General features: G+C 38.1%; 1 protein-coding gene across 10 annotated transcripts in view; it reads left to right on the top strand.

The window, feature by feature from the left end:
• mrtfbb (myocardin related transcription factor Bb) overlaps window positions 1-15,507 on the top strand; it is a 51,630-nt gene that overhangs the window by 27,346 nt on the left and 8,777 nt on the right. For 8 of the 10 annotated variants that reach the window (XM_057860808.1, XM_057860815.1, XM_057860813.1 and 5 more), the window contains 5 exons: window positions 3,378-3,616; window positions 6,469-6,556; window positions 7,967-8,488; window positions 14,225-14,344; window positions 15,349-15,409. In XM_057860808.1, the coding sequence (XP_057716791.1) occupies window positions 3,378-3,616; window positions 6,469-6,556; window positions 7,967-8,488; window positions 14,225-14,344; window positions 15,349-15,409 (1,030 nt within the window). The remainder of the gene's footprint in view (window positions 1-3,377; window positions 3,617-6,468; window positions 6,557-7,966; window positions 8,489-14,224; window positions 14,345-15,348; window positions 15,410-15,507) is intronic. The other 2 variants (XM_057860810.1, XM_057860811.1) reach the window with 1 other exon arrangement.

The following is a 15,507-nucleotide window of genomic DNA, read 5'->3' on the forward strand; positions in this document are numbered from 1 at the left end:
TTATTTTTGGATTGAAAATTTTACAAATTTTATTAAAATGAAAACATTAAGAGGGGTTTTAATATAAAATTACTTCAACTTGTACTCAAACTTATCTTTCAAGAACTACAAGTCTTTCTATCCGTGGATCCCTTTAACAGAAAGAATGTTAATAATGTTAATGCCATCTTATGATTTATTGTTATAATAAACAAATACAGTACTTATGTACTGTATGCTGAAGGTTTATGTCCGTCTTGTGTCTTATCTTTCCATTCCAACAATAATTTACAGAAAAATCTGGCATATTTTAGAGATGGTTTGAATTGCGATTAATTACGATTAATTAATTTTTATGCTGTGATTAACTCGATTAAAAATTTTAATCGTTTGACAGCCCTATTATAAATACATTATTATATAGTATCACATTTTTTACACTAAACGGCAAGAGGGCGCTCAAGGGCGGTGTTTCATTATTGGTGGTAACTTCTGAAAACACATAAAAACAACTGAGAAGGGGCTGAACAAAATGCCACAACTGGATTCATTTCCTTAAAACTATTCATCCTTTTTAAAGCCGCTGGAAACAGAAATGTTGTTTAATCCATCTGCAGTCGACCGGGAGATTGATTATTGATTAGAGATGTCCCGAACCGATCGATCGGGTCCGATCAAGTCATTTTCAAAGTATCAGAATCGGCAAAAAAATATCGGCCATGCCTTTTCTGTATATATATTTTTTAATTAAATCGTTTTCTTATTGTATTTAACGTTACAGACATAATATGTTACACTCATCCAGAGTCTTTAGTTTAGGCTTAGGGAGGGTTATTAAATTTATCCCGATACCAACGGTAATTAATTTTTTTAAAAAATGTACCGCGTTAAAATATTTAAGGCAATTAATGCATGCGTTGCACGACCCACTCACGCATTGTCGCGCTCAATCTGTAATGGAGCCGTTTAACTATATAGAGAGATAAAAGGCAGCGTAAAATGAGTAGAGTGAATTTTGGCAGCCTTTGGAGCCTTTTTTAATAGGCTAAAGCCTTACAATCCCTACAAATAGAAATATCATGGGAAGCAAATTAGGGAAGCAAGGTAGCAATTGATCTTTTTCTTAACACCTTATGTTATTTCCCAACGCAGAAAAGATATATCAATTGGTAGCACTACGCACAGTCATGGTTCCACTTCCCATCATGCATTTGGGTTGAATGGCTGCAGTATCATTTACTGAAAGCTCAACAAATACACTAGATGGCAATATTTAGTCACAATATACAAAGTCACAAGTCTTTCTATCCGTGGATCCCTCTCACTGAAAGAATGCTAATAATATAAATGCCATCTTGAGGATTTATTGTCATAATAAACAAATACAGTACTTATGTACTGTATGTTGAAAGTATATATTCGTCCGAGTTTTATTCATTTTTTTCTTAATGCATTGCCAAAATGTACATGATCGGGAAAAATGATCGGGAATGATTGGAATTGATTCGGGAGCAGAAAAAAGCAATCGGATCGGGAAATATCGGGATCGGCAGATACTCAAACTAAAACGATCGGATCAGGAGCAAAAAAACATGATCGGAACAACCCTATTATTGATTGATGATTTTACGACACCATGTGGGTGTGCACTGGTCCTCTTGGGAAGTGCAGTCTTCCTTAAGGCAAAACACTACCGCTTTTGTCCACCGGCGACGCTAAAATTGACCAAAACTGAAAAGTTACCAAATGTTGCTTTAACTCATTGTCTGCCATTGAGAACAATAGTCGTTCGATTAATTTAAAGTGGGAGGACTTAATGTGAATCCTCATGTTTCAGTGTTTCATGACTCTTTATTATTATTTATCAACAAAATAAACCTACTTCATAACTAGCTAGCTAACTAAGGCTAGTTTCATATCGCAGGTCCTAATGCACAATTCCAATTTTTTGTTATATCTGTTTTTTTGCGTACCCGTTCAGACTGCCTTTGTCCATTGAGCCTGTTCAAGTATCACACATGCGCTCTAATTCGCAGTCCGAGATGCACTGAGCAAACTGGCCCGCATGCGCAGGAGCATTGGAGCAGAGCAAAAGCTGCGTTCAAGCTAGGTGCTAACGCTAATGCACAGCTGCACTGCTACCGTAGCACCGTCTCTCTCGCTCTTTGCTGATATTAATTGCTGCATGAATTCCAATTTGGGGGACTTGACAGTTCGGACCGCAGCCACATTCTGAAAAAAAATGAGGCCTGGATGGGATTTTAACCACATACGAAAGTGACCTGGATCGAATTTAAAAATGGTCCGCTTTTATGTGACTTTTCCCGTTCATTCGAGTCGGAGAAACACGAAAAAATCGGATTTGTGCTAGATTTACTGCTGAAATGGTCCTACAGATGTTGGATGATGGAGAGGCAGTAACGGGGTTGGACTCAAGTGTCTGAAATTTCTGATGATGAGGACCCAGACTAATGTCCAGGTGGCAGAGGCAGTTGTCCACCTGGAAATCCAACTGAACAGGATCAATCTGACTCATAAGATTCCACTTATGTGTCCTCTGAAGAAGAAAGTGTCCAAATCATGGCCAACAGAATGAGTTGGCAGGGCTCTTACTAGAGAGAATTACCTCCCACCCAGGGCAGAACACAGAGCCACAATATCCTCAGAAATCGGTCAGTGCCTCCACAAGTGCTTAGCACCGCTGTCTCACCAAAAAGATGCATGGGAGCTCTTCATCACTGAGGATAAAATACAAGAAAGGATGAAGTCTATTGCTGTTCTGTTTTTTTTTTTTTTTTTGTTTTTTTGTTTTTTTTTCAAAAAAATGTTAATTGAATCATAAAGATATTTCAAGCATGAACTCATTCTTGTGTGGCCCTAAATATCATACTAATTAATATACAAGTGATTATTCTTCACCAAAATGTTATAAAAACACATTGGTTCTAATATGGGTCATTTTTGACCCACTTATTTAAGAGTGTAGGGTCCAGTAACTTGTGCATCTAAGGGTTAAGAATTCTAGTATGACTAAATATAAAAACGCACGAACATGTTCATTAGAAATATTACTAAGCAAATGTGTTGAAGTCACAGAATGCCGTCTCATAGTTTCACATCAGGATAGAAAAAAAAAAGAGTTCTGTATTCCAATATTCTGCAAAGACTTTGAAATCTCCAGGAGTCTGATCCCGAACTTCAGAACTGTGAGGCAGACATGCTAACAATCTCTAGTAAAACAGGTCCATTCTTCGCCACTCGTCTGCCATTCGCTTTCTCTGCAGGTGTTAAAACAATGAAGGTCAAATTTCTTCTTTCTTCATCCAGACATTTTCATCAACCGTCTCTCCCAGCACTCGCCCTAATGTCTGTCCTTTGTATATGTGTGTGTATTACAGCAGCAGAGCTCGCCAAAACCGACAGGCGAGAAAAGCCGCAGCAAAAAGAGCCGAGAGGCCAAGCCGAGGATCCGCAAGCTCAAATATCATCAGTACATTCCCCCGGACCACCACAAACACGAGCAAAAGTCGTCACCAGAAGCCGTGGCGGCACACATGGACGCCGCCTACATGCGCATTCTGCAGCAACAGCAGCACTTTTTACAGCTGCAGATCCTTGGCCACCAAGCGGCGCTTAAGTACGGCAATTGTCGCTTATCATCACATCATTTGCATGATAACTTGGCTTTACTCACTGAGAACCATTGACGTGCTTGACATCCAATCTATTTTGACCAGGAGGGGCAAATAAATGTTCGTTGCAGTCAAAATGGATTGGACGTCTAGCGCTGTCAGTAGCAGGCAGTGGTTTCATAATTTGTGTCCATTAAAAAAAAAAAAAAAAAAAAAAAAGAACATGAACAAAAAATTTCTCATATTTGTTTTTTCCATGATTATGTGGCTCCATGTTGCTAAGCAGAGTTTGTGCGGCACTTGTAATTGTGCCCCCAAGCTAATTAAGATAAAAAACATAAATAATATGTCAACCAAAAACAACACTGTCAGCAAATTGGTCACTTTTTTTTTGAGGGGGGACACATTTCTGTAGTTGCGTGTCGCTAGGCAGAGTTTGTGGGGCACTTTTAATTGTGCCCCCAAGCTCATTACGGTAAGATGAAAAACATCACATTTCAACCGAAAAACAACGTGGTCAGCAGATTTGATCGCTTTTTTTGGGGTGGGGGGGACACATTTTTATAGTTGCGTGGTCCGATGTCGTATTTGTGGGGCAACATCATTTGTGCCCATAAAAAAAAAAATTAAATCAAATGAATATAATCAACAGAATTTCTGATTTTTGTTTTTTCCATGATTATGTGGCTCCATGTTGCTAGGCAGACTTTGTGGGGCACCTTTAATTGTGCCCCTAAGCTCATTAAGATAAAAAAAAACAAATAACATTTCAACCGAACAACAACACTGTCAGCAATTTGGTCGCTTGTTTTTGAGGGGGGACACATTTCTGTAGTTGCGTGTCGCTAGGCAGAGTTTGTGGGGCACTTTTAATTGTGCCCCCAAGCTAATTAAGATAAAAAAAACATCAAATTTCAACTGAAAAACAACGTGGTCAGCAGATTTGATCGCTTTTTTTGGGGTGAGGGGACACATTTTTATAGTTGCGTGGTGCCATGTCGTATTTGTGGGGCAACATCATTTGTGCCCATAAAAAAAAAAATTCACATCAAATGAATATGAACAACAGAATTTCTAATTTTTGTTTTTTCCATGATTATGTGGCTCCATGTTGCTGAGCAGACTTTGTGGGGCACCTTTAATTGTGCCCCCAAGCTCATTAAGATTAAAAAAACAAATAACATTTCAACCGAACAACAACACTGTCAGTAATTTGGTCGCTTGTTTTTGAGGGGGGACACATTTCTGTAGTTGCGTGTCGCTAGGCAGAGTTTGTGGGGCACTTTTAATTGTGCCCCCAAGCTAATTAAGATTAAAAAAAACCATCAAATTTCAACCGAAAAACAACACTGTCAGCAAATTGGTCACTTTTTTTTTGAGGGGCGACACATTTCCATAGTTGGGTGTCGCTAGGCAGAGTTTGTGGGGCACTTTTAATTGTGCCCCCAAGCTAATTACGGTAAGATAAAAAAAAATCACATTTCAACTGAAAAACAACGTGGTCAGCAGATTTGATCACTTTTTTTTGGGGTGGGAGGACACATTTTTATAGTTGTGTGGCGCTATAGCGTATTTGTGGGCCAATACCATTTGTGCTCATAAAAAAAAAAAAAAAAAAAAAAAAAAAATTCACATCAAATGAATATGAACAACAGAATTTCTAATTTTTGTTTTTTCCATGATTATGTGGCTCCATGTTGCTAGGCAGACTTTGTGGGGCACCTTTAATTGTGCCCCCAAGTTCATTAAGATAAAAAAACAACATTTCAACCGAACAACAACACTGTCAGTAATTTGGTCGCTTGTTTTTGAGGGGTAACACATTTCTGTAGTTGCGTGTCGCTAGGCAGAGTTTGTGGGGCACTTTTAATTGTGCCCCCAAGCTAATTAAGATTAATAAAATCAAATTTCAACTGAAAAACAACGTGGTCAGCAGATTTGATCGATTTTTGGGGGGGGGGGGGGGGGGCACATTTCTATAGTTGCGTGGTGATATGTCGAATTTGTGGGGCAACATCATTTGTGCCCATAAATAAATAAATAAATAAATAAAAACATCAAACGAATATGAATAACAGAATTTCTCATATATTTTTTTGATGATTATGTGCCTGCATGTTGCTAGGCAGAGTTTGTGGGGCACTTTTAATTGTGCCCCCGAGCTAATTAAGATAAAAAACTTAAATAACATTTTAACCGAACAAGAACACAGTCAGCAGAATTGATCGCTTTTTTTTTTGGGACACATTTCTACAGATGCATGTTGCTAGGTAGAATTTGTGGGGCAACATCATTTGTGCCCAATAAAAAAAAGAATTCACATCAAATGAATATGAACAACAGAATTTCTAATAGTTCTTCTTCACATTATTATTATTCGGCTGCATTATGGTAGGTAGCCAGAGTTTGTGGGGCAATATTATTTGTGCCCCCAAGCTAATTAAAATAAAAAATTAAATCTCATTTCAACCGAACAACAACACAGTCAGCAGAAGTGATCAGTTTTTTTTGTTTTGTTTTTTTGGGACACATTTCTACAGTTGCGTGTTGCTAGGTAGAAATTTTAGGGCAACATCATTTGTGCCCCATAAACTTTTAAGACAGAAAAAACACATTCAACCATAAACAGATCAAATCAACTGCAAGATTTAAGATAAAACCATACAACTGACATTAAAAAAAAATAATCTCAATTTGTTCTCAGTCTCGACAAAGTATGGAATTAACCTTTTGTATCACAAGCTGCTATGTGTCCCAAACAATGCTTTGCTTCCACCGCCCTTGTCTTCCTCAATGGTGGTGAAAAATGAAGGCCAGCTCTCTGACTCCCTTTTTCTTTCTGCTCTCATTTCCACAGTTTAAAAGGCGAATTTCAAAGCAACTGCAAGGTCCCGAAAGAAAACTGCAAACCAGATCAGTTGCCGGTCAACCTAGATGAAATGAAGGTGATGTTTTATTTTTGATGAAACTGATGAAATCCTTTACACTTGTGTTACGTGTGAAGTAATGCAAAACCGCTCACAAAACAAATCACATACAAACTTAATATAAAACTGTAGGGCTGCAGCTATCCATTATTTCAGTAACTGATTAATCCGTTGATTGCTTGATTAACTGAGTAATCGGATAACAAAGATTAAATGCTTTGCAGAATAATTTTATGAGATGTAAAACATAGGTTTATGCTTGCAATAACATTAATTTTGACCTGCGCATCCATTGGCACCAGGATTGCACTTTCAAAAGGGCACAAAATGCAAATACAAAATACCTGAGTTTTTCTTCAAACTCTATAGAATTGCACTTTCATTTCACAAGAGCAGTACATGTATTTAATTTTTTTTTTAAAAGCTGAGTGCAAATGGTAAAACAGTTGAAGAAAAATAAATGAAGTCCTAAGTACATGTATTTTAATGATTTTTAATTTTTCCACATTTTGATTTTTTTGTAAAACTGTAACAGAAAAGACACACATTTCGACAATAAAACATTTAACACAAAACATTTGGTGTTGAAATGTCTAATTAGTCAAATTAATATATAAATTTAGTAGATCAAATTAACCTAACTTACATAGCAAAAGTCCGCTGGCTTAAATGGTATAACAGGCTAACTTTCTTTATTTTAAACAATTCACTTAATTGTTCAAACCCATATTTCCACCAAAAACGGCTAAATATACTTCTAAATTAAATCAAGAATGCACAAACATATTAGCTCCAACAAAGTCTTACTTCACACTTATGTTGTCCTTAACAGGGAGCAGCTGCTCTTCAGCCAAACAAGAGTTAAGTCATAATGACAGATGCCACCAGAGGGCAGGGTATCCTCCCAAATCAATAAAACTAAATATTATACAACACTTTCAAAACAAACCTTTGCAACGCCACTTTAATTTAACGATTAATCGAAGCAGCAAAATTTATTATATTTACTTTTTTCTAATCGAATTATTCAATTTAATTGATTAATTGTTGCAGCACTATAAAACTAACAAAATCATTTCTGTCAGCCCAGAAAAACCATTCCCAAAAAATATGACGACAAAATTCAAATTTCCTGGATTAATTACAAACACTAAATCAGATTATATTAAATAAAATTATTCGTTAAACCTAGCTTGATAAAATAAACTGGGCAAAATAATTTCTGCCCCAAAATATGCCAACAAAATTCCGCGTCTGATGGATTATTTACTAAATCACCAAATTTAAAAATGTCTTTACTGACTGAGCAGGAATACGTAGCAATCAGATCCTGTTACCGAAAGCGCCATTATTCCGCACAGTGCCATCTAGTGGAGCACTGCTCCACTTGCCTGTATAATTGTCAGCGACACCACTGTGTGCTTCTAGGTGGCTGAGCTGAAGGTGGCGCTCAAACTGCGCTCACTTCCTGTCTCCGGAACCAAAATGGATCTGATTGAGCGGCTCAAATCCTATCACGAGAGTGTCCTTAACGTCGAAACTAAAGCTCCTGAAAAGACCACCTCGGTGCCCCCCAAAGTGTCCGGCGCGGCTTTGGAGAACCGCGGTGACAAAACTGATCCTGTGGTGCCCGGGTCTCATGAGAAGGACCGTCGTCTGCGTGAGAAGGAGCTTCAGATCGAGGAACTGAAGAGGAGGCTGGAGCGTGAGCAAAGGTTGGTGGAGGAGCTCAAGTTGCAGCTGGAGGTGGAGAAGAGGAATCACCAGCTAGGAGAATCCTCGTCGCCTGGCCTTGCTCCTCGCTCTCCCCTCCAGGAGGAACGCGAGGTCAAACGTGAGAAGGACGCGGAGCACGGCCTCTTACCGCCTCCCAGCTCAACTGCGCAACTTCCTCAACACGGCGTCAAATTGCAGTCGGCAAAAATAGACGACTCGACACCTCAGAGCAAGGTGATAAGAATTTTTAAAAAGTTGAAAATGAACGACGACAATCTAGCTCCCACCACTGGCCATCTCGGAACTTACAGGCAACAATAAGTTCACAATTAATGAATATAATTAATCAGCTTTTATACCAAAAATCAGAAACAGGGCTCAGAATATCTAAGGGCATACATGCCTAGAATATAGCTTCCATATATCGTTCTGATTGGTCCAAGAATATCAACAGAATACCCATTTTCATTAATGTCCTCCGCAAGAGGAACAACAAGAAGAAAATAAGTGAGTTTTTGAGAACTTCCTCTGGAAGATATAAAAAGCTCGCACACTCAAAAACACACGAGAAGAATCTACAGAGGTGCCCAAATTTTGGCCTGTGGGCCAAAAACGGCAACAAATTATGAAAATATCATTGAGTATGGCCTGCACAAGAAGCTTGAGTCCCACCCAATGTTGTTTTTGGGATCCCTTTTAATTTTTGTCCTAAGTCTTAGTCTTTTGGACGATAATACTTATGAGTCTTAGGCTAGGTTCATACTGCAGGTCTTAATGCACAAATCCGATTTTTTCCATTTTCCCGAAGTCAGGCATTAACTTGACAGGACAGGTCGCATAAAAGTGGACCATTTCAAATTTGATCCAGGTCACTTTCGTATGTGGTTAAAATCCAATCTGGGCCACATTTTTCCAGAATGTGGCTGCGGTCTGAACTGTCAAGTCTCCCGATTCGGAAGTCATGCAGCAATTACCGTATTGGCCCGAATATAAGACTGTGTTTTTTGCATTGAAATAAGATTGAAAAAAAAAGGGGGTCGTCTTTTATTCGCGGTCTAGACATTATACCAATTCACGACGCGAGATGGCGCCAGATATCATTGAAACGATGATCTGTCACGACAGATCTCAGCTACTCTCAAGTTTAACCAGTTTGCATTGTTTTATTGCAATGTTTTTCCTTATTCAGATTTGTTTCAAGCCTACAGTTGTTTAGACTTCACTTTGATGGTTAATGCAGTTATTGCTAAAGATGTTGCGGATCGATCGGGTCCGATCACGTCATTTTCAAAGTATCGGAATCGGCAAAAAAATATGTCATGTCTTTTTTTAATATATATATTTTTTTTTTAATTACATCGTTTTCTAATTGTATTTAACGTTACAGACAAAATGTCTTGCACTCATCCAGAGTCTTTAGTTTTGGCTTAAAGTAGGGCTTTCAAATTTATCGCGTTAATGGCGGTAATTAATTTTTTAAAAAATTAATCACGTTAAAATATTTAACGCAATTAACGCATGCGCTGCACGACCCACTCATGCATTGTCGCGTTAAAACAGTGCTTCTCAATTATTTTCTGTTACGCCCCCCCAAGGAAGACGTAAATGTTTCGCGCCCCCCCCCAACTCTCTGCCGCCACTGTAAATAGTATCATTCGTCTATATTACTATTATAAGTACGCCACAGCCTAACATTGTGTCCTTTTTTTCTATTAAAGAAAAAAAGTAACATAGATCAACTTATAATAAAGTATAACTTTTTTAACATTGTGTTGCTTGTAACAGAAAAGACTTAACGCGCATCAATTTGCCTGAAGTTAAAAAAAAAAAAAAAAAAAAAAAAAAAAGTCACATCGAAACTGTAAAAATACACTCAAGGTACATTTTTGACCATTTGATACTGAAAAATAAAATGTAATAAAATCAGTAAAAATTAACAAATTCAAATTGATTAGAAACATTTACTCTTCAGGACAACATGCCAAAAACTTTGACCGAAAAAAAAACAAAACTGAATAGAAGGGGGGGGGGGGGGGTCTTTGGACAGAAGGAAAGTTTTTATTTTCGCTGATTCACCACAGTGCTCACTGGTTTACTGATATAACACTGACAAAGCGGGACGATTGTGAAAATTGGCAGTATTCGGCACATTTTCGCTGAAAAATAGTCAAGCGGCTTATCAATGAGATTGAGGTCTAATGTCTTTAAGTGGCGTCTTAACTGATTTGGCTTCTCCGCTATAATCATTTTTAGACTCAGTAAACAGTGGTCTTTCCTCATTTTCCACTATATTAAAAGTCAAAGGCAAACGGCCCGAAAAAAGCGCATTCTCGGCGGCCGAGGGAGAACCGTAGGTGAGGGCGGTGGTCGTGACGATCCCAAGCCGAAAACGGCACTTCTCGGCCGGACACGTGAGAACCGAAGAAGACAGTGGGTCGCTGCGTGAGTCCAGCTCTGCATGAGTCTCTTCCGTGTGCTCTTGCTTACTTCAAAAATACTGCACGCACTTTGAAAATGAGAGCGCCACTGCCACCCACGGAGTGGATGTGCAAGTACACTTTATTCTAGTACGGCAAAAAAAAAAAAAAAAAAAGCATGTTCCCCGAGGTCACTCGCGCCCCCCCTGGCATCGCTCTGCGCCCCCCTGGGGGGGCGCGCCCCACCATTTGAGAAGTACTGCGTTAAAACTATAATGGCGCTATTTAACCTATATTTAGAGCTAAAAGGCAGCGTAGAATGAGTAGAGTGAATTTTGGCAGTCTCTGAAGCCTTTTATTAGTTGGCTAAAGCCTAAAAATCCCTCTTTCAACAATTAGAAATATCGTGGGAAGCAATGTGGCGAGGCCAAATAGTAGTTGATCTTTTTCTTAACACCCTATGTTATTTCCCAACGCAGAGAAGATATATCAATTGGTGTCACTACGCACAGTCATGGTGGCACTTCCCATCATGCATTTGGGCAGAACAGTTAAATGGCTACAGTATCATTTACTGAAAGCTCAACAAATACACTAGATGGCAATATTTAGTCACAATATACAAAGTCACATTTATCCTTTAAGAATTACAAGTCTTTCTATCCGTGGATCCCTCTCACAGAAAGAATGTTAATAATGTAAATGCCATCTTGAGGATTTATTGTCATAATAAACAAATACAGTACTTATGTACTGTATGTTGAATGTATATATTCCTCAGAGTTTTATTCATTTTTTTCTTAATGCATTGCCAAAATGTATATGATCGGGAAAAATTATCGGGAATGATTGGAATTGAATCGGGAGCAAAAGAAAAGGGATCGGATTGGGAAATATCGGGATCGGCAGATACTCAAACTAAAACGATCGGGATTGGATCGGGAGCAAAAAAACATGATCGGAACAACCCTAGTTATTGCAATTTTGTTGTTTTATCACAATAGATTGGTTTATTTACATTTCAAAATCCAGAAGCTATTTATTTACGAATGTGATTGCACTTCAGTTTACATATTTAAATGTTCAGATACTAAGATTTGAATGAGGCAATATAACATACTTTTTCTCTCAAATATATTGTTATAATCATTTGTTTCGGATGTACTGTAATTATTTTCGGTATAAAAATTATTTTGGTGTTCAAAAAGTCTTTTTTTCAAACGTAAGTCTTGAAAAAGAAGGGGTCGTCTTATAATCAGGGCCATCTTATATTCGGGCCAATATGGTACGTCAGCAAAGAGCGAGAGAGACAGGGCGCTTCATTAGCTATGGAGGTGTGCATTAGCATTAGCTTCTACCTTGAACACGGCTTTTAGGGAAGAGGCAAGCTTGACAACAGTCATAACAAAAATAAAATTTAGTGTGTGATAATCACTCAGCACAGACCTTTAAAGGCTAAAGCAACATTGTATATTCTCTCCGGCCAAGAAAACAAATCTTACCGTGTGTGTATGCTGGAGTGACTGGAGACGACACTGGTGAGTTGGGGAGGCGATGGGGGAAGGCAGCACGTCACATGTGACACAACCAGACAATGCTACAATGCAGGCTAACTACACATAAAATGTCACACAATGTGAACATGTGACGGAAACTATTGCGCATTTTTATCTCATCAGATGAAAAACTGGCATTTTGTCATTATGTTTTAGTCTCCCAAAACACGTTTTTAGCTCGTTATCGTCATGAGAAAAAATGCTCGTAGACTAAATATTTTCGTTTAGTGCTGTCAAATGATTAAAAAATCTAATCTAGTTAATCATATGTCAACTGTGTGATTAATCATGATTAATCACATTTCCCTCGGGATGAATAAAGTTGCTCTTCAGGAAAAAAAAATCGAGGAAAATACTATAATTGACTTAAAATTTGTTTTCAGATGAAATGTATGATGTATGAATGAATTAATACTTAACCAAATAGAGTTTTAAAATTTTATTTAACAAGTCAGCTCGTATAAAATAAAATGAATTGTCAGTATTATACAGAAAAAGAGCTTAACAGATTAAAGTGCCTCAGACTAACAATGTGGCTCAAGTACCGTTTGGCATATTGCCCAAAATTAACTGCCAACTTAAAGAGCAGACAAGCACAATACAGTAACAATAGCTAGTGTTTCAAAAAATGTGTAAACAACTTGTCTGTTAAATTAAACATTTCACACAAATAAATGCGGCATTTGCAGTTTTACACTAAATGGCCTGAAAGCTGTGTGAGATTTAAAATAATAATAATAATTTGTCAATTTTCACAAACTTAACTGAAAAACATTACACTAAAATGTGTGTAAAGGTGTTTAGAAACACTGCTTAAGTTAGCCAGTCATACCCTTTTTTTTGTCCAGTGGTCTCCTGTCAGTGCAACAAACGTAACTCTGGCTAGTTGCTCCACCATCGTTGCCTTTTCATTTTCAAAAAGTTCATGAATTTTTGTGGCAATAGTTGCCCGTGAAGGTGTTCTGTATGTTGGGTCGCCCGATGCTATCTGGATGAGATTTTCAAGGCCCTTGTCTTCGACTCAGTTAATGGGTCTCTACAGTCTCTGGCTACCCATCTAGCGATAGCAGTAGTCAACCTACTTGTTGTCCTTTTGTTGACAAGTCCGAGTCCGCACTCTGCCAGTGTAGTTTGATGACTGCGGCTTGTTTTTGCGGTGTTAGCGTCATTGCTAACACTAGCGAAGATATGCTAGTGATATGGTACTTTAGGCTGGTTGTGCTTCGATGGAAGGACAGTTCATCACAGCAGTATGTAAACACAACTTTTCTTTTATCCATATTTCCATTAGGCAGCTTTTTAAAACGGAATTTGCCATGAAGCAGTCCTAGGTCATCATCCTCACTCATCGTGGCTGGCTGCATTTTGTCCTGCATTGCCGCGTGGAGAATGTAAACATCACCGTGTGGTACTACGGGAGGCAGTTGTGGCCAAACTTAGTGTGAGCGGTATATTGTGTTTTTCTTTTATTTTTAATGCGTTAATATTTCCAGATTAATCATGGTCGTTAACGCGTTATTGTTGACGAAAACAACACTGGTCCCACATAAATTCTATTGCATTTCTCAGCTTCAACACTAGATGAAGCCGGTGCCTCTTTGTTAGCTCGGGAGTCAAAAGTTGACAACATGTTGAAATCAATATGCGAAACTGTGGAATTTCAATATTTTACTTTACATTAAAAAAAATTGTAAAAGATAATCAATGTTATGAATTGAGCTTTATTGGTTGAGCTTTCTTGCCTTTTTTTAATGGTCGCTGGACATTTTCTTTTTGTTCTTCAAAGTTTCACTGCCATTGACAGTTACAGACATCAAATTCCTTTAAACTGAGAAGGCATGCACTGCCGTTGACCGCATTAGACGTTCGTTCTGACTGGCTTGCATGTATGCTTTATTTCTGTCATTACCAGCAGCTTTTAATTATTCTATAACTCTTCCACTCGTACTTCAAATTGTATGCGTTTGTCTTATTATATTCCTGATTGTCTCCACTAGACCAACCATCGTGGTTGTTCTCCAGACTTCTTGCCGACGCTGCGCAATTGTAAGAACCTCCGAGAGCCTCCTCCCTATGAAGACGCGGTGAAACACACGCGCATGCAGCCCGCCATTCAGGTCATGATCATTTTCTTTACACAATTTCTGTTGAACTTGTTAATACTGAAATGAAGTTAACTTGAGGTGGCATCATACAACAGAGTAGTCACGTGATGCGTTGAATGCACTGGAAGGAAAATAAACATTAAATCATGAAGGTTCATTATGTATTTTTAGCCAACTTAGTCATTTTGATACTAGGCTAATATAGCTAATACATATAGATACAGTATGTTTTACCTTCATTATAAGGCTTATCTAAGGCTTTTAATTTTTTGCGGCTCCAGACATATTTCTTTTTTTTTTCTTTGGTCCAATATGGCTCTTTCAACATTTTGGGTTGCCGACCCCTCATTTAACCTCTTCAGACCAGATTTTTTTTCCCGCTGGGCAATAAAAAAAATCTGTGCTGATTTTTGCTCTACTGTAACACCAGAAGACAGTGCAATTTTTTTGGTTATTTTTAATGGTAATGTTTTTATTGAGGAATGAGCACTTTATGTTATCCTTTTTGAAATTGCATTTGGGCAGCCATTTTCAAAGAGCCAAAAATAGCAAAGAGGGCGTGCCAAACGTCAACATTTGATTTTGATTTCGAAGTTTCATCCAATCATCTCCCAGAAGTGGCAATAGCTACTAAATTCTGTGTATTTATTGGTTTAGAAACGTGAATGCGTCACGTCCTTTAGCAGCATGCTTAGGTCTGAAGGGGTTAATTATGGACATTTTGCCTCATTTCAATTTCTTCAGTTGAAGTTTTTCTCATATATTTCATAGAATATTTTATTTGGAAAACCTTGAAGTTGTTACATTTATCATTATTAAAGCATACAGTGGGGCATCACAATGCAATTAGCCATAATATGTTAAGTCGGTATTGCTTTGATATCGGTATCGGAATTTTGGAGTTGGACAATATCGGGATTTCAGTTAAAAAGTCATTATCAGACAACTTGAATTAATGTGAAGTGTCATCAGTCAGCATTCGCACCATGAAAATGTCATGTAAACGTTTCCTCCAGGGCTTGTATGCAGCGAGCCAGCAGATGGACGACCTGTTTGACATCCTCATCGAAAGCGGCGGTAAGGATGAAAGCTTTATTGACATTGAATGTTATTGTTTGAGCTTTCTTTCCACATTCCAAAAGCATCATCGCACTGCAACAGAAAAACACTGCCGT

This window comes from Corythoichthys intestinalis, chromosome 16, assembly GCF_030265065.1.
Source record: "Corythoichthys intestinalis isolate RoL2023-P3 chromosome 16, ASM3026506v1, whole genome shotgun sequence".
Classification (NCBI taxonomy): domain Eukaryota; kingdom Metazoa; phylum Chordata; class Actinopteri; order Syngnathiformes; family Syngnathidae; genus Corythoichthys; species Corythoichthys intestinalis.